The 19,237-nt window shown below is 38.4% G+C and overlaps 1 protein-coding gene across 1 annotated transcript in view; it reads left to right on the top strand.

Moving 5' to 3' along the window:
• Mical (Molecule interacting with CasL) overlaps positions 1 to 19,237 on the top strand; it is a gene marked incomplete at its 5' end in the record, with an annotated part of 449,478 nt that overhangs the window by 35,537 nt on the left and 394,704 nt on the right. The window contains 3 exons of the mRNA XM_025298111.1: positions 5,758 to 5,918; positions 10,213 to 10,415; positions 11,171 to 11,352. Coding sequence (XP_025153896.1) covers positions 5,758 to 5,918; positions 10,213 to 10,415; positions 11,171 to 11,352 — 546 coding nt within the window. The remainder of the gene's footprint in view (positions 1 to 5,757; positions 5,919 to 10,212; positions 10,416 to 11,170; positions 11,353 to 19,237) is intronic.

Below are 19,237 nucleotides of genomic sequence, written 5' to 3'. Positions count from 1 at the left end.
CATTATATTTTGATAATAAGCAACTACAATATTAAGACAATATTATCCGCACTGAGAATACGAACTCACGATCATCTGCCAGCCGTACGCACGTCTCGCGCACGCGCAGTGTGCTGAATATTCACTAGCTGCCCGCTGATTTATTCGCTACCGTCTTCACACGAAGCTTTTTTTGATGCTGCTGTTAAAATCGCCCGGCTATTGGCTTGACGCGAGCGGTAAAAGTTGAACATGTTCAACTTTGCTATAGCGACTAACAGACGTTGCGTCTTCCAAATTTTAGACGCTAACGAATAAAAATCGAATGTCTAGAAGAAGTTTTCACCAGCGAATTCGCTGGCGACTTAAGAAGCTTGCTCAAAGCGAGTAAAAGCGGCATCGTGTAAATCACCCTTTACAGTCATTCGTCGAGTATCCTCATTATTCCATTTCCCGCGCTTCACAATGGTATGAAATTGGGGTTAGATCTATACATAGAATTCTAAAGATATTCTAAAGATAGAATTCTCAACAAATGGCATCCATATAAAATCCGTTTGGTATAGGAACTATCTGAAGATGACTTTGACAGACGAGTGGAGTTTTGTAAAGTTATGATGCAGATGATTATTGATGATCCTTTACTCCTCAACAACTTTATCTTTTCCGATGAGGCCACATTTGAGTTAACTGGACAAGTGAATAGACATAATAGCAGATACTGCTGATGTGATGTTAATCCTCAATAGATAAGAGATCACACCCAAAATCCGCAAAAAGTTAAGGTGTGGGCTGGTATTTTCAATGATAGACCCGTCGGGTCATTTTTCATCGAAGGCAATTTAACAGCTCAGATATATGAAAACATGCTTCGAGAACAAATTATACCAGCCATATGGAATTTAGCAGATAGTAATTTTGATGACATTTACTTTCAACACGATGGAACTCCTCCACATTATGGAGTTAACGTTCGTCGATATTTAGATGAAATGTTCCTGACAGATGGATCGGACGTAGGGATGCCATCAAATGGCCAGCTCGATCTCCAAATCTGAATCCTCTTGATTATTTCTTTTGAGGGTACTTAAAAGGAAAGGTTTACACCACGAAATCTCAAGATTTAGATGATTTGCGGAATAGAATAACCCGTGAAATAGTCACACCAGAGAAAACTTACAGGAATTCGGTTTCAAGTTTTTATCATAGGTTGGCACATTGCCAGGCAGGCAATGGACCTCACGTTAATCAAGCACCCCAAAGGGGGCAGATTTTCACGACGTTCACGTTCGTTGTCCCTGGATAAGGCTAAGAGTGAGAGAAACCAAGAACTGTGGTTTGATAAGACTTAAATGGGAGTTTCCAAATGAAAAATTCAACTTGACTATCAAATAACCTTGAAAACCGATTTGAAGGTTATGATCAAGGTCACAAATGTGTCCCTGTCTGAGCCATATAAATTTTGTCTGAAACCATTTTCACAGTTCCGTTTTTTGTGGTGGTAATCCACGTTTTAATAGTTTGACCTTGAAAATAAGCCTTGGATGCCATTTTAATCAACAAGATCACATATCTGAACGTAAAATTTTCCGCTCTTTCTGAATCCAGGGCAGAAAATAGTGGTTCCTGTTTAAAAACTGCAAGTTGACTTTCAAGTGACCTTCAAGGTCGAGGTCAAGGTCAAATTTGAGGTCACAGAAAATAGTACTTTATGAACTCTAAAACTTTCGTTCGAGTCATTTTTTCTTATAATGCATAGATTCTGAGATAGGGGGGGGGGGGGCGTCCGTTACTTTTGGAAAACTCTGTATGTATGTTACATGTGTATATTATTGATAAGTTGATAAGAATATTACTACATAATGACTATAATAAGCTACTGCATATCTGAGCAAAAAAGAAACTTCAATGTAGTAGGAAAGGATAAAAAGCGTCCTTGACAGAATATAAAAATTTTAGCAATTTTTGGCTAGAAAAGAAGACAGTTCTTCCCGGAGGAAGACATCTGGTAACCTTAATAAGTCAGATTTTTATAATTAATAACTTGATAATTATTGCGAATATTGCAGAACGATATGAAGTGGACTTTTATGTTTGTTTTAATTTGTCCTGTGTTTTCACAAATTCTTCATAGTTATAGAACACCTTTGTGTCAGTCTGTTTGATAAGAGCGTATCCGGCAGAATTTGATAAACAATTTATTATAATGATTTAGAACAAAATACGCACATATTACTTAATTAGAACTGTAATGCTTTATTATTAATAACTTTAGTCATTTTCATTATTAATAATTGCTTGGCATCTCCAAAGTACTTTCAACCAATTTTGTGACATATTCTTGAAGTAAAGATTTTTAGATTCATTTGATTTATCGAACTAATCTCTTTAACTTTTAAAATTTTCTTTTGCTGAAGCTTAAGCTTCATTTCAGGTTCAAACGTTTTTGATGGAATTTGCATCCGATGATTACGACGGCCGATCCAGTAATTCAATGTCATTTTCTTATTTCCATACGGTACAAAAATAACTTTGATATTTAGAGTTATTGCTTTATGCAACAGTATCCATTTTCCGTTTTTCTTCATAAACCATTTTTAGGCAGATGCCTAATAGTAAAGCCTTTTTATAAATTTTGACTATTTTGGCAATGTATAAATTGTCTGTGAAGATATACAAAGTTCCAAATCTTTGCTTTAAACAGCAGTCCTAAACGTGCATTTTTACTGGATGTTTAAAGGTCTGCTGGACGAGTTTCTTAATATATGTAATAGGAGTATACCAGATTTGAGTGATAGAAATATTTGCTCAAGAGGAAGTTTCGTCGGAAAAAAATTATATTGTTCCACTCGCAGTGCATATTTTTTTTGTGTTCTTGATGTTTCTTTTCTGTGCTTCGATATTTCACATTGTGAGTATGTAGTCGTTTTTTATTGTATCACATGATATATTTAGATCTTTTTTCTTCAATTTCCGCTTTATAACGGAAAATGGTATTGTTTGCAAACATCCGTGAAATCAGTTTATTTTTTGTCAATCGTTTTGTGCATAGAATCATATTCCGGTATGTCATTGACGTTTTTCATCTCTAAATAACGATTCACTCATTTATTTATTGATGTCTTTCTCATATACTTAGCAGCCACTTAACGCGACATTTTCAGTTCTTTTGGATATATACAGGGAAACACAGTTTTTAAATCGTGAAGGTGATTCGTAGAATAGGCGACTTTATTCGTTCTCTACATGCTGATGAAATTCTTCGTGCAACAAATAATGTCGAGATAAGAGTATTTGCTTACGTTGTTTATGTTGAAGCAAATGGTAAATATTTTGAATATAAGACCTAATCACATCAGCTACATACACACACACGCAAACATACACACACACACACGCACACGCGCACGCACGCACATGCACGCACACGCACGCCCATGCACGCGCACACACGCACGCAACGTACGCGCACGCGCGCACACACAGCAGAGAGGATTTGGAGTCGATAAATACTACGGGAATGACGAACCGTGGGGTCCTCATCTCTGCTGTGATACACACGCACGCATATACACGCACAACAGAGATGTAAATCCGACCATGCAACCTTCACGCGATATACGTGGTATATCCAGAAAGTAAGAATACAAGGGCTGTGTAAGACGTAGGGATTTTTTTGTTGCAAAGTTGGCACCCATGAAGTGTAGAGGGATTCGTAACGGTCAAAATAAGCCGTCGAGCGCCTCAGTCAGTTACGAAATGTCATCGCAGCAGCCTAATACGTCTACCAGTGCGTCCTCCGTTCGCTCCACCTACAACAGGTGTGAGATTCGTTCAGTCATTCGGTTCCTCACTTTGCGTAACGAATCGGCGGCCAGTATCCATCGCCAGCTCGTGGAAACTTACGGATCCGAAGTAATGAATCGTCAGAATGTTACTAAGTGGGTTAGGTTGTTTAACGAAGGCCGTACCAACACTCACGACGAAGAAAGGAATGTGAGACCGCCTGTCATTTCAGAAGAGCTTGTGCAGTAGGTTGAAGAAAAAGTTCGCGATGATCATCGTGTGACTCTTGACACTCTTAAAGAAAGTTTTCCACACGTTTCACGAAGTCTCCTGGGTGAAATCGTGTCAGAAAGACTTGGGTTTAAGAAGTTGTGTGCACAGTGGTTGTCAAAAATGTTGGCTCCGGAACATCGCAAAAATCACGTTTCGGCTGCACGCGAATTCCTGGAACGTTTTCAAACTGGTGAATCCTTTCTCGACTCAATTGTGACTGGGAACGAAACGTGAGTATGTCACTATACTCCTGAGTCAAAAAGGTAGCCTCTGCAGTGGCGTCATACCCATTCTCCATCCTCCAAAAGATTCAAAGTTTAATCTTCAGAGAGGAAAATCATGGCGTCCGTGTTTTGGGACCGGAAAGGGCTCTTGTTGGTCGATTTCATGCCCAATGGGACCACCATCAATGTTGCTGCATATTGTGAGACCTTAAAGAAGTTGAGAAAAAAAATCAAAGACAAAAAGAGGGGAATGCTGACTCGTGGTCCCTCCCTTAGGATAACGCCAAACCTCATACCGCCCGGCTCAAGACCTGCTCGTGTCGTTTGGATGGGACATTGTGACTCACCTACCCTACTCCCCTGACCTGACATCCTTGGATTATCATTTTTCCAATAAATTGAAGGAGTTCTTGGGTGGACAGCGCTTTTCGAACGATGAGGTCATGCAGACTGTGACAAAGTGGCTTCAGGAGATGGAGCGAATGGTATACAACGAGGGTATACAAAAGCCTGGTGCCCAGGCTTCAAAAGTGCATTGACCTCAACGGCGATTATGTGGAGAAATAATAACATATTTTGACACATACCATGTAAATTTCAATAAAATATTTTCATTTTTCGATTTTAAACAATTGTTGTATTTTTACTTTCTGGATGTACCTTGTATCTTGGGTAATGCTAATGCCAGTGGTACTCAGAGAAGTTCCATTAAAAAAACTGAAGGTAACCTTCACGTAACCTTGAAAACGTTATTCAAGGTCATACTAATACCACTATCTGATGCGTCATTTAAAACTCTACAATTTTTGTCTGAAACATTTTTCTCTAAAATGGCGCGTTTACAAAAAAATCGGGTGACCCGGGTGGCCTGAAATATATTTATATAAGGCCCCATATATTTATATAAGAGAGACTTTTTTATTCTACTTGGTTTTAAAAATATACTGTTACGATAGTAACAGTAACCTATCACTTTTACTTTTGTTAATTTGATGACCTTTGAAAATTTCAAAATCAAAGGTTAGGGCGCTATTGTAATAATATATTCTTGAGACCAAATGGAGTAAAAATGTCTAGTATCATTTTTCTTCTAACAAATAGTTACAGAGATATAAGTTAAATCTTGAAGAAGTTACCAAATTCTCTTTAAATATCTTAAAAAATATCAAGTAAATAAGAAAATGTTTGAGACACAAGTTGTTCATTAATTGGTAGAAAAAGATATAAATAGAATATAATGAAAAATCGGGATTTCCGTTTAAAAAAGTGATGATCAGTGAATATCTCAAAAGTAGTGCCATCTGTAAACAAAATGATATCACTATCCTCTTAAAATCAAACTTCTGCTTAAAACATTTTTTCATCCGACCACTTTTTGCGATGTAATCGGGGTACATATTTAAAATAAGACCTGTATATGTACCTGTATATGTAATATGTTTTAATTATTTCATAATATTGTAACTGTAAATATTGTAATTTATTTTATTTATAGGAAATCATACATTTGATCGAGAGAAGGACGGAGGACGTTTTTATTGTACACAACATTTTGGATTATTGGGAACTATAAAAACTAAAGTGGAAAAGAAAAACAATCCAGTGAAAAAAGGAAATGAATCTAATGTTGCAATTACCTCGATAGTATCAGAAAAGGTATAATTTTGCATAATGCCTAATGGTAGAATGTTAATGCGTCGAATGGAATAGAAATAGAACGTATAATTTCCATTAGGAGGATAGTATCGTATTATGCACAATTTTGAAACGACACGATATTCTCTTTGAAATCGTTACTAATGGAAGAATTGTCAGAAGTGTTTTTCGTTGATTCTGATATTTTTAACTATATTATGGAACAAAAAAATACTATATTCAGTTTTCTATATCCTATTTGCTTAGTTAACCTAATAGCCAAATCTGTACGAAACAGATTTTGCTAGACGCCTCCTGCAGGAGTTGATGACAAACTGATGTCAAAATTAATACAGATTCTGCAATATCAGATGATGCCAGCAGCATTGAGACAAACTCTGTTACAGAGGTTTGATATCAGGTTGACGTCAATATTTGAACAGATTCTGTTAAGCAGCCTAACGGCAGATTGACGACAGAAAGGACATCCTGCCGTGCGCAGTCTAACGGCAGATTGGCGGCAGAATTCAAATAAACGCGGTTTAATACTATGACGGCAGATTGGCGGCAGAAATGCAGCAGAATCTGCTGTGCGCAGTCTGGCACCAGAATGACGGCAGAAACGTAACAGATCCTGCTGTTCACAGCCTGACAGCAGACTGGTGACAGAAATACAACAGATTCTGCCATATTCATTTTTACATCTCCTCTCCCCCTTTCCCATTCAGTCATGCACATTATGTGAAAGTAATTATTAAAAACAACACAATATACGAACGTAATTGTTTTTATTTATCACACAAGACAAAACGAGACAGCCAATCAGATTCACAATGGTGTTTACGACGATGTTTTTTCTGATAGCCTCAGGAAGTGGCGACACACGATGACTTCGAGACGATGTTGGAGTAATTGATAATAGGGTTTGTGAACGGTGAAGTGGCAATCTGCTACGATATCTGTAAATTGAAATTATATTATAGTTGCATCTTTCTAACTACAGTTATGTATCATATATGTTTAAGTAAATACATGAATTAAAAGTTACATTGTATTAATGTCTCAATTTCCCACAGTAAATATAATACACATGTCATATTCATAGTGACATAGCAAGTTGTAGCATCGATACATTGTAACTCTTAGTAATTGCTGCGATGAAACAGGAAAATCAGAGAAATCTGGATAAAAATATTTACCTGTATCTCTTGCGTTCTTCGATAATGGATTCGTCGATTCTCCGTGACATCTGTGATGACCTAAACATGTAAAATGTCCAGGAGACGCCGTAAATTCCACACAGAGTACCAGTTGTCCATGCCGAGAAGTCGAAATTATTTGCCCGTTTCAACCGATTTTTTAAAGCTACGCCTATTTCTCTTGTCTCTCCGTTCGTCCAAAGGTTCCTACAAGTGACGGTCACGCCGCCCAGGTATAAGCTGTCATGTATCATTTGCAGGAATCTTCGGAAAGAAAAAAGAAGAGAAGTAGGCGTAACCTTAAAAAATCGGCTAAATCGGGCAAATAATTTCGACTTCTGGGCATAGACAACTGGTACTCTGTATCGAATTTATGGTGTCTCCTAGATATTTTACATGTTTAGGTCATCACAGATGTCATGAAGAATCGACGAATCCATTACCGAAGAACGCAAGAGACACAGGTAAATATTTTTATCCAGATTTCTCTGATTTTCCTGTCTCATCCTAGCAATTACTAAGAGTTACAATATATCGATGCTACAATTTGCTATGTCACTATGAATATGACATGTGTATTGTATTTACTGTGGGAAATTGAGACATTAATACAATGTAACTTTTAATTCATGTATTTACTTAAACATATATGATACATAACTGTAGTTAGAAAGATGCAACTATAACATAATTTCAATTTACAGATATCGCAGCAGATTACCACTTCACCGTTCACAAATCCTATTATCAGTTACTCCAACATCGTCTCGAAATCATCGTGTGTCGCCGCTTCCTGAGGCTATCAGAAAAAACATCGTCGCCTTCATGTTCCGCCACTTACGGTAAACACCATTGTGAGTCTGATTGGCTGTCTCGTTTTGTCTTGTGTGATAAATAAAAACAATTACATTCGTATATTGTGTTGTTTTTTAATAATTACTTTCACGTAATGTGCATGACTGAATGGGAAAGGGGGAGAGGGGATGTAAAAATGAATATGGCAGAATCTGTTGTATTTCTGTCACCAGTTTACTGTCAGGCTGTGAATGGCAGGATCTGTTATGTTTCTGCTGTCATTCTGATGCCAGGCTGCACACAGCAGATTCTGTTGTATTTCTGCCGTCAATCTGCCGCCAGACTGTGTACGTCAGGATCTGTTACGTTTCTGCTGTCATACTGGTGCCAGACTACGCACTGCAGAATCTATTGTATTTCTGTTGTCAATCTGCCGCCAGACGGCGTACGTCAGGATCTGATATGTTTTTGCCGCCAATCTGTCACTAGACTGTGTACGTCAGGATCTGCTTTGTTTCTGGCATCAGTCTGTTGTCAAATAATGTTGCCAGACTCTGTCGTCAGAATGCGGGCACAATGGATAAACAGTTGGCACCAATCTGCTGTAAACCTCTGATTCATTATGCTGTTAGTCTGCCGTCAGTCTGCTGAAATATTGCTGTTAGGGTGTTCTCAAGAAACACTCATATGAAAGAAAAATCCTCCGGAGAATTAATATTTTCAAAGATTTCTGCTAAGATACGATCACGCGGTCAGATATCTTTCATGTAATCGTGCCCATAGAGTTCGTACTATATACTGTACTGCATTGTACGCGCTGGTTTGTTAATTCTTTTTTATTATTAATTTAAAATTTTAGGTGATTGTAAAATGATAGTAAGGATATTATTTAGCTTGGTATGTTCTATATGTACACGGATGTTAATTTGACTTACATCAATTACTCTGTATGATGCAATATGTAAAGCAAGCAGTTATTAAGTCCTATATTGTGCAAAACAAGTAATGTGGTACATATTTTTAAAACGATACTCATAGCACGTTAGTGTCTTCTTTCTCCAAAATAAAAATATTATTATTGTATACAGGGTGCACGATTTATCTGAAGACATTGAAATATCTCGAGAACTATGCATTGGATAAAAAAAAGTGGTTAATGAAAGTTGTTAGTCTCGAAGGGGGACATCCAATGATATCAAACTCGACCTCCCACTCCACCCCCTGGGGGTGGGGGCAACTTTGAAATGTTAAATGGAAACCCCCATTTTTTATTGCAGATACGGATTTTACGCCACAAAATACGTAAATTTTGTCCGAAACTTTTTTTTTATTCGTGATAGATGGCACTGTAATCGCAAAAAATTATATTTTCCGCAATTCTCCAGAAATGATCATTGGATTGAGAAATAAAAAATACCTGTTCAATATTTTTAAAGAACATAATAAAAGTTATTCCCCCCATCCTCTCGGGGTAGGGTGGGTGATAACGTTCAAATCTCAAATGGGAACCCACATTTTTCATTGCAGAATTAGATTGTACGTGAAATTTTTATTGAAACAATTTTTTTCATTCGTAATAGATAGCATTGCACTGCCTTTTATAATAAGCCGTAGTTCGCCATACACCCACAGTGGCGCGTCGAGCAGTTCCCTCTTCGATTCGGGTTCCCATTTGAGATTTGAACGTTACCACCCACCCTACCCTGAGAGGATGGGGGGGAATAACTTTTATTATGTTCTTTAAAAATATTGAACAGGTATTTTTTATTTCTCAATCCAATGATCATTTCTGGAGAATTGCGGAAAATATAATTTTTTGCGATTACAGTGCCATCTATCACGAATAAAAAAAAAGTTTCGGACAAAATTTACGTATTTTGAGGCGTAGAATCCGTATCTGCAATAAAAAATGGGGGTTTCCATTTAACATTTCAAAGTTGCCCCAACCCCCACCCCCAGGGGGTGGGGTGGGAGGTCGAATTTGGTATCATTGGATGTCCCCTTCGAGACTAACAACTTTCATTAACCACTTTTTTTTATCCAATGCATAGTTCTCGAGATATTTCAATGTCTTCAGATAAATCGTGCACCCTGTATAAATAGATTTCATATTTGATGCTTTTTATTTGTTATTTGTACAAAAATTTTAGAATTCACAAAAAGATATAAGTGGAAGTGAAGATAAATTAAAAAGAAATTAATAGTTTTGAAATATTTCTTGAATATACAAGGTGTCCCAGAACAATTATTACCGAGCTCGTACTTTGAAAGTTAAAAGACGGTATATTTGTGCATATGAAAACACATATGCATGTTTTCAGGCCAAAACATCAATAGAAGGCGTTGCTAGCTTAGATCTCCTTGATCGTGGACAGACTCCGGAAAGAATAGAATTTGAAAATTTAGCGGTAATTTTAGATCCTGAGGAAGCTCACAGCCAGATGGATGAAGACGAATGGACAGATAGAAATTTTGGTGCGTCTACCGCTGAAATGGGATCTAGTGAAGATATATCTGACATGAGGTAAGTTATATTTTATCTACTATCTCTCTCTCTCTCTCTCTCTCTCTCTCTCTCTCTCTCTCTCTCTCTCTCTCTCTCTCTCTCTCTCTCTCTCTCCCCCCCCTCTCCCCCCTCTCCCTCTCTCTTACTCTCTCTCTCTCACTCCCCCTCTCTCTCTCTCTCTCTCTCTCTCTCTCTCGCCCTCTCGCTCTCTCGCCCTCTCGCCATCTCGCCCTCTCGCCATCTCGCCCTCTCGCTCTCTTGCCTTCTCGCTCTCTTGCCCTCTCGCCCTCTCACTCTCTCGCCCTCTCGCCATCTCGCCCTCTCGCTCTCTCGCCTTCTCGCTCTCTCGCCTTCTCGCTCTCTCGTCCTCTCGCTCTCTCGCTACCTCGCCCTCTCGCTCCCGCTCTCTCGCTCTCTCGCCCTTTCGTTCCCGCTCTCTCGCTCTCTCGCCCTTTCGTTCCCGCTCTCTCGCCCTCTCGTTCCCCCTCTCGCTCTCTCACTTTCGTTCCCTCACTCTCGCTCTCTCTCTCTCGCTCTCTCTCTCTCGCTCTCTCACTCTCGCTCTCTCACTCTCACTCTCTCACTCTCGCTCTCTCGCTCTCCCTCTCCCTCTCGCTCTTCCTCTCGCTCTCCCTCTCGCTCTCCCTCTCGCTCTTCCTCTCGCTCCCCCTCTTGCTCTCCCTCTTGCTCCACCTCTCGCTCTCCCCCTCGCTTTCCCTCTCTCCCTCTCTCCCTCCCTGTTAAAGATATTTTATATTTCTTCTATTTTGTAGTGATTCTGACGAGGATAATGAAGTGTTTGAAGAAGCTATAGATCAACCGATAACAACTGAAGGAACTCTCGAATTAGCTAAGAATTGGACGTTACGTTACTCCCAATCGCACGCTACAATCGAACAATCTGACACTGGAAGCAACGAATATGAAGAGTCTAGTGACGAATATGCTAGTGAAGGTATGATTTTATTAATTAAGAATGCGTAAGTCATTTAATTTCCAATTTTCTCATCAATATTTGCATATATGAATATATGCGTCAATGCTTCGTAAATTTTAGTTCTTAAAAACTTTACTATACATATAAACATTAGTAACATACAAAGTAGTTTACATACAAAGTAGTAAACATACAAAAAATAGTATAAATATCAATATTAGTAGCGATCTTAGGCGCGTGGCGAATTCAATGACTTTGACATATGTTGTCAAGATCATTGAGCAAGAGTTTTAGCCCTCACTCATTATTTATTAAGAAAGCTATTAACAAAAGGAGAAGAGATAGAACCTATTTATCCAACACAGTGTACATTGAAAAATGTTAATTAACACATATAAGGAGGTGAAGAGCGGAGTACTCCTCTCTGCTTCTCAAAATAAATCTTTTTTTGTTAATGTGGGGGAAATCTTCATTAATCTCCTCAGCCTTCGAGGAGAAATTAAGGAATATATTAGACTTCTATCAGTTAAAAGTTTCTTAGATGGTCTTTGTTGGACTTCCTACAGGGGGGCGTTTCCGGAACTACAACGTACTACATCGAAGACGCCATCCCTCTTTACCGGTCCGTACATATTTCGCTTCCATCTAAGTGCGGTTATCCCGGCGGAGTCAACTACTAGGCTGACTCAACTGCACTCTTTGTTATACAGGGTACAATAATTAGCTGTCAACCCGAAGTTTGAAGGTAGATTGGGTTAAGACAAACATAAAAGTCCCATATTGTTTTGCGAGATTCGCAATAATTATCGAGTTATTAATGACAAAAATCTGAGGAGTAGGAGGGCGCCGACACATATGATTGGAGAAGCGTTGAAGCTGCTTAGGCCACAGCGCGGCCCAGTCAATCCAAAAACTGTTGCCGGTGTGCGGCGAGGGGAAAGACAACGCGTCGCTATTCGTTGTTTTATCTCGCTGCTACGTCTCGTCACACGTCTCCAACAGTTGCTGGGTCGACTGGGCCGCGCTATAATCCGAGAGGCTGTGACGTTTCTCCAATTATCCATCTCAGCGCGCACTCATTCGTCAGATTTCTGTCATTAATAACTCGATAATTAACTGCGATTCTTGCAAACTTGTATTTTATTTTTCTTTTCAGCTTAACCCAATCTACCTTCACCCTTCGGGTTGGCAGCTAATTACCGGACACCCTATATATGACAAGGAGAGACCCCGCTGTCATTTCCTCTTGGACAAATTAGGAATCGTAGTTAGTTTCCACACTTGAATTAAGCTCTATTCCCCCTCATTGCCCGAGGAAGGGGGAGAAGTGGATCATAACCAGTGAGCCGTTTTCCTCCGAATAAGAAAATGCGAGGTGAGGAGTCTCTCCCTTCCTCGGGGATGAAATCCCTTTTCATACTTTGATGGGCGGAACGCTATGATCCACTCTTCCTGCTCTACTTTTTCCTTCCTTTGTGTGTAAAGGAGGAGGTTAAACCTTTGGGTCGTTCCAGTTCTTTCCCCTATATATAATCTCTCCGATACTGAGGGAGCGAAAGGATGTCACCGACTACTTCGCAGTATACTTAAGATAGGCGACTCGTCTCCCTTCTACCCTATCCTCCTCCTTTTCCTTCTCGAATACTCCAATATCTTGTGCTCTGACGACTTAGCGAAGGTTTTTCGTCTTCTTCTTCACTGACATGAATGTTTCGCAGAAGGAGAAGAATGCCGCTCATCTCTCATTGCTCCCCACTTTAGATTTCACTACAGCGAAGAGCAATAATTCTTTTCTCATTCTGTCGATCAAAGTTCTGTGCTTTTCTCCGGGCTTTCCACGCTGGACACTCTTCCAACGTGTTGTGTAAATCACTTACGCCTTCAAACTGTAGAGCTTAGGAAACGTTCGCGATCATCGATTGTTTAAGTATATGATTGTTGCACAGCGCTCAATTACAGTGAGTAGATTACAGAATTATTTTAGAATAAAGTTTATCTGCTTTGTAATTTCAATTACTTATTCATGTATCCATACATAATATTCTCCGAAACATCCGTGCCCGGAGAGCATTCATGTCGCACGGAATGTCAGTTCATTTAGACTCCTGTCTCATTTCAGCAAACAGAGATGGTTGTGACAGTCTTTCTCCTGAGTGGCTGCTCCGCTAAATAGCAGTGCCATTTTTCGAGGAGGAGCTGCCGGGTCTAATGTTTCATTCCAATTAATGTTCTAGTTAAGATGTCAGTCCTTATTTGGAGGAATTTTCTTGTTTGCTAATACACGGTACATCGCGTACTGGCAAGTAGCTCTATTTGAGTATCACCGCCAGGATCATGGTCGCTACATGGGAGACTATCTTACATAAACCCTGGCCGCTTTGATGGCCAGATTATGTTGCTCTTGACGTATCAATGTCCTAATGTGCCTGCCGGTTTATATCGGGCCGAAGCTCGGCTATTTTATCCGTCTATCAGCAGGCATGCTTACGAAAGCAGAACCTGAACATACAGTGGCGTGCAAAAGTTTCGAGCCATAGTGTCTTTTTAAGATACATGATAATATATTGATTTGCTCAAAAATTAATTATATAAAATAGTTGACATAACATTCTTACAAATAATAGTACAGTTACAAACTTTTGAAATTATATAGTTTCTAATTATTTAGTCATATGATATTTACATGTGTTCAAAAGCATTGAGCCGTATTCTTGTTGTGACTTTATGAGCCCGGTTTGTTTACGTTTCTTATGAAATTTCTTCGTAAATATTTGCTTTAACTAAGGTTCAATCTATTGTCTACCACAATGTCGAAACATACAAGCCTTCAGTTACGCGAAGCCGTGATTAATCTTTTTCAACAAGAAAAGGTTTCTCGCGAAATTGCTAATTGTTTATTAATTGATAAAACTACTGTAAATAGGATTATTGCTAAATATAAGTTAACGAACTCTCTAGCTGATAAATCACGAAACGGTATACCTCGCAAAACTACAAAGCGCGTCGATAAAATGATTAAAAGAAAGTCGATAGCAGATGCTAGAAAAACTGCCATGGATATTTCTCGAGAACTACTCGAAAACTTCTCGAGAAGAAAATCTTGTTGATATTAGTCGAAGTACAATATCTTGACGTCTAAAGGAAATAGAACTTTTAGGACGTGCTGGTGTAAAAAAAATTAATTAATTAATTAATAAGTTAATTAATTAATTAATTAATTAATTAATAAAAAATGCATTAATTAATGCAAAAAATAAGAAAGCTCGATTAGGTTTTGCAAGAAAATTTGAACATTGGACTGAAGTTGATTGGCAAAAAGTACTTTTTTCTGACGAATCAAAGTTTCAGTTATTCGAAAGTGACGGTAGAAAGTATATACGACGTCCAACAGGCACAAGATATAACTTAAGATACCAAATTCCTACCGTAAAACATGGTGGAGGTAACGTGATGGTTTGCGGATCACTTTCTTATAATGGAGTTGGTCCATTGGTTGAGATCACGGGTACTATGGACGCTATAATACCAGGTCTGTAAATATGAAACCGGAATTTGACCATAGATGCCCCTAACTGTCAATGTAGTTACCGTCAAACCGCGTCATTGGCACCATTTCCATTTGTTGACATCTGATAAAGATTTTCAACTCACAATACAAGTTTCATACAATAGCATAGTTTGTAATAGCGTTGAACATGTCGAATTTTGTGCCTGGAAGCTACGATTTGCGGACAGCATTGATTTTCTGTTACCATTTGAAAAAAACTGCTGCAGAATCGCATCGAATGCTTGTCGAAGCTTACGGTGAACATGCTCTTGGTAAATCACAGTGTTTTGAGTGGTTTAAAAAATTCAAACGTGGCGATTTTGACGTGAGAAACGAAGAACGTGGAAGTGTTACGTCCTGGAGGAGGAACGCAACTTGACGCTTGCTTTCGCAAGCTCCGACGTACTCGCAAATCTGCGGAACAGATCAAGGATCGGAATGATCCCTTTATCTGGTGCAGACGTACGTCGGTGGTCCTTTATTTAGGTCAAGGAACTGAATCCTTTTACCTGGGATAGGACCGTGAGCGGCAGTTGAGGGAAGGGAGAATTTTTGGTTGAGAATAATTATTTGGAAAACGTGATTGGTTTACAATTACAAACAACTTGTTTTATTAGTGATTAGACGGAAGTTCACAATGAAATAAAATTTGTAAGATTTTATAATGTACGTATACATATATATATATATAGATCATTCTACTGGATTTCCTATAGCTATGTCCTATCTGTTGTTTCTTTAATCAATCTTTCTTTAATCAATAAAACCTCCTGCTGTGCCATTCTCTCCTTATGTTTTCCAATTCACATGGGTCTTTCTCTCGGACTATATTTTCTTTTTCTTATTTGTTACGTCCTGGAGGAGGAGCGCAACTTTTCCGTTCGCAGGAAAGACGAACCTCGTTCGTACACGCATGCCAGGGAACGGATCAGAAACCCGACGGGTCCCTTTACTCGGTCACTGACGTACGACGAGCGGTCCGTTTTTCGGTCAAGGACGCGAATCCCTTTACCGGGGATTGGACCATGAGTCAACTGTTGGAAGGTGGAGTGATTTTGAAGTTAATTGATTGGAAATAGATTATTAACAAATTTATTAAAATAAAAATAACAACAAAATGATACAACGGCGCTATTGAGGAATTGACGATTTTCAGCTACGCGAATGGTTGTATGTGTATGTGTGTGTGTGTGTGTGAGAAATAGGAGAACAAAGGAATAGAAAAAGAACAAAAAGAAATAATAAAATAAAAGGGGAAGGAATACAAATAGAGGATTAGTCGGGTGAGGAGGAACGTGAATAGTCAAGTGAATTTAGGGGAGTGGATAGTTCAGAGAAAGAAACAAGGGAATAAGATATTGAAGGGGTAGAAGGAGTGTACGCGCGTGTAGGAGAAGAGGAAGGAGCAAGGGGTAAACATTGAGGGAGTAGGAAAGGGGGTAGGAGTATCGGGTCTGGGTGATAATCAATTTCTAGGGTAATATTAATAATAGATCGGAGATATTGAAGTTGTTTTCAAATTCGTAAGGGTCTCTTATCCCGTATATCGTCTCGAAAAGATGGAGGACTCTATGGATGGACCCCACAGAATAATAGTAATGGCCCACTAAAACCGAATTTCAAAAGAGTGGAATTAATAAAAATGGCGGTAGGAGAGGTTGAGAATGAAGAAAATAAAACTTACTATTAGTCTCGGGTACTTCACACGAGAAAGAATTGGCGTGAATCTGCGTAAGGATGCTGAGTTCCAATATGCAATCCAAATGTGTAACTTTGCACCAGGCCCGTACTCCAGTTGGGGTACCAAATAATTATTGAATTCACTTGTTGGAACAGGAAGCTCGCACTTCAAAACTTTGACTGTATATTTGTCAAAAGGAGGAAAAGGTCTAAATGTTAATGCCACTTCTCATAATCTGAATATCTGGATGTTAACGCCAACTTCTCAAAATCTGAATATCTGAATGTACGAAACTTGGATATTTAAAACTTGGATATCTAAATATCTGAATCTGAATCTGGAATGCTCGCGGAGGCATATGTCGCGGTTTTTATATTGAAGATCGGAAGCAGGACCCACCAGGGTGGGTAGAAAGATGGCCTTTGGGGGAAGAGGTGAAGCCTGAAGGAGAGCGCAATGATGTCAAAGATTTAATTAGTAAATTTTTGGTATTGGTCCTGGTTGACCTCAGTGGGAAAAAGTCTTAGCCATTAGAAGTTAAGAGTGAAGCTAAAAGACATCGTGGGAGGAGATAGTTAGTTCTAGAAGACATGAATATAGATGGGATAAGGGGTGGAGCGTGGATGTTCATAGTTTTGGGTGGATAGGTTATTATTGGCCGAATAGATTAGGCCCGACAAGTGCGATGGTGATGGATTCTTGTGGGGTAGAGAGATGTATACAAGCGGCCAGCTGGAAAAGTCAAGATGCCGAAAATCAAAGGCTAAGATCAGATTTTACGACTAACAAGGAGATGACGCCAATTAGAAAATCGTTTTTCGAACGAGTCATAGTGCGTTCGATAGCTTGTATGTAGGTGATGAAAACCCTAGAGCCGTTCGTGCCAATGCGCCTTTGTTTAAGAGAATTTAAGAGACAAAGTTAGGGTCACGCAACTACGTCGCACATAAGTTCTAACGTCGTTCTAAAGTCGCACTAACTTTACGACCTCTTCCGAGTAAGCGGCGTACCTGAGGAGACTAAGTCTCCCACACCATAGATTTTTGCACCGGCGGCGAGTGTTCGGATCACACCGATGACTGCTTCGCTTCATGGTTTATTTTCTCTTTTTTCTTTAATTTTCGACATATAGTAATACGTTATTAATAATTATTTATTTATTTTTTAATTTATTTCGTTTTTATATAAAATAATAAGGACATTTCGAGATATTTGAACGCAATATGAAATAAAAAATATATAAATCGATAAACCATACAATGTTTATTTTTAGACAAGTAAAATTAATTTTCATCCACAATATTGCAAAGCAATGGAAACATTTTATAATATGTAGACATTTATAATGTTTGTATTTGATTTTGATATGTATAAAATTTATACGTTGCTTGAAAAATATATAATCAGTTCATACGGTTTATATATTTTTTATTTCATATTGCATTCAAATATCCTAAAATGTCCTTATTTTTTTATATAAAAACGAAATAAATTAAAAAATAAATAAATAATTATTAATTATTAATTATTAATAACGTATTACTATATGTCGAAAATTAAAGAAAAAAGAAGAAAAACCATGAAATGAAGCAATCGTCGGTGGGATCCGAACACTCGCCGCCGGTGCAAAAATTTATGTGTGGGAGCCTTAGTCTTCTCAGTTACGCCGCTTACTCGAAAGAGGTCGTAAAGTTAGTGCTTATATGCGGCGTAGTTGCGTGACCTAACTTTGTCTTTTAAATTCTCTTAAACAAAGGCACATTGGCACGAACGGCTCTAGGCTTTTCATCACCTACATACAAGCTATCGAACGCACTATGATTCGTTCGAAAAACGATTTTCTAATTGGCGTCATCTCCTTGTAAGCTTTGTCATTAGACTACATATGGTTTTAGGTTAAGGAGATGTAGGTTTCAAAGTTTTAGAGCAGGAGTGTTTCGAGTTGCTTTGTTCTACTGGAGATCTGTTAGCGCAGAGTTTCAAATTTTATAGCTAGGCTGACGGACACACTTGGCGAACACTACCCAAATATAAAATCTAGATTTTTACAGGACATTGTTTCCTGTTATGAAATTTTCCTGAATCGCCTTTCATTTGGTGCGATGGCTGTTCGCCAGATGGGTCTGTTTCCTATGTCCATTGTTATATTAGAAGAATAGAAGTTTGAAAGGAAGGAGAGAAAAAGGAATAATAAATTTTTTAATTAATTGTCCGGAGTTCGCAGGACGTAACATATTTATACAATATTTTATACAATACATATTACAATACATAATATAATTACAATATTTTATTCCTACAAATATCTCTCACAAGGAACATCCGCGAAATGTATGTCTCCGATTTAGAGGAAATTTAGCATATATGTAGAGTAGCCAAAAATAAGAGATCCATATTTGTTTTATTAGCAATGGCTCAGGTTTAAGGGGTGAAACTGCTCCTCAAAATTTCATCCCCTTCATGCTATTTTGATAATTATTGCAAATAGGAAAAAACTTTTTAAACAAAAATTGTATGGTTTTTTGTTATTCAATTTTTGTTTGAAAAGTTTTTTTTTATCTGCAATAATTATCGAGAGAGCATGAAAGGGATGAAACTGTGAGGAGTAGTTTTACCTCTTACACCTGAGCCATTGCCGATAAAAAATATAGGTCTTTTATTTTTGACTACTCTAT

Source organism: Harpegnathos saltator, unplaced genomic scaffold (genome assembly GCF_003227715.2).
Source record: "Harpegnathos saltator strain DR-91 unplaced genomic scaffold, Hsal_v8.6 scaffold205, whole genome shotgun sequence".
Taxonomy (NCBI): domain Eukaryota; kingdom Metazoa; phylum Arthropoda; class Insecta; order Hymenoptera; family Formicidae; genus Harpegnathos; species Harpegnathos saltator.
The sequence above is the reverse complement of the archived record's forward strand: the minus strand, read 5'-3'. Positions and strand labels throughout refer to the sequence as shown.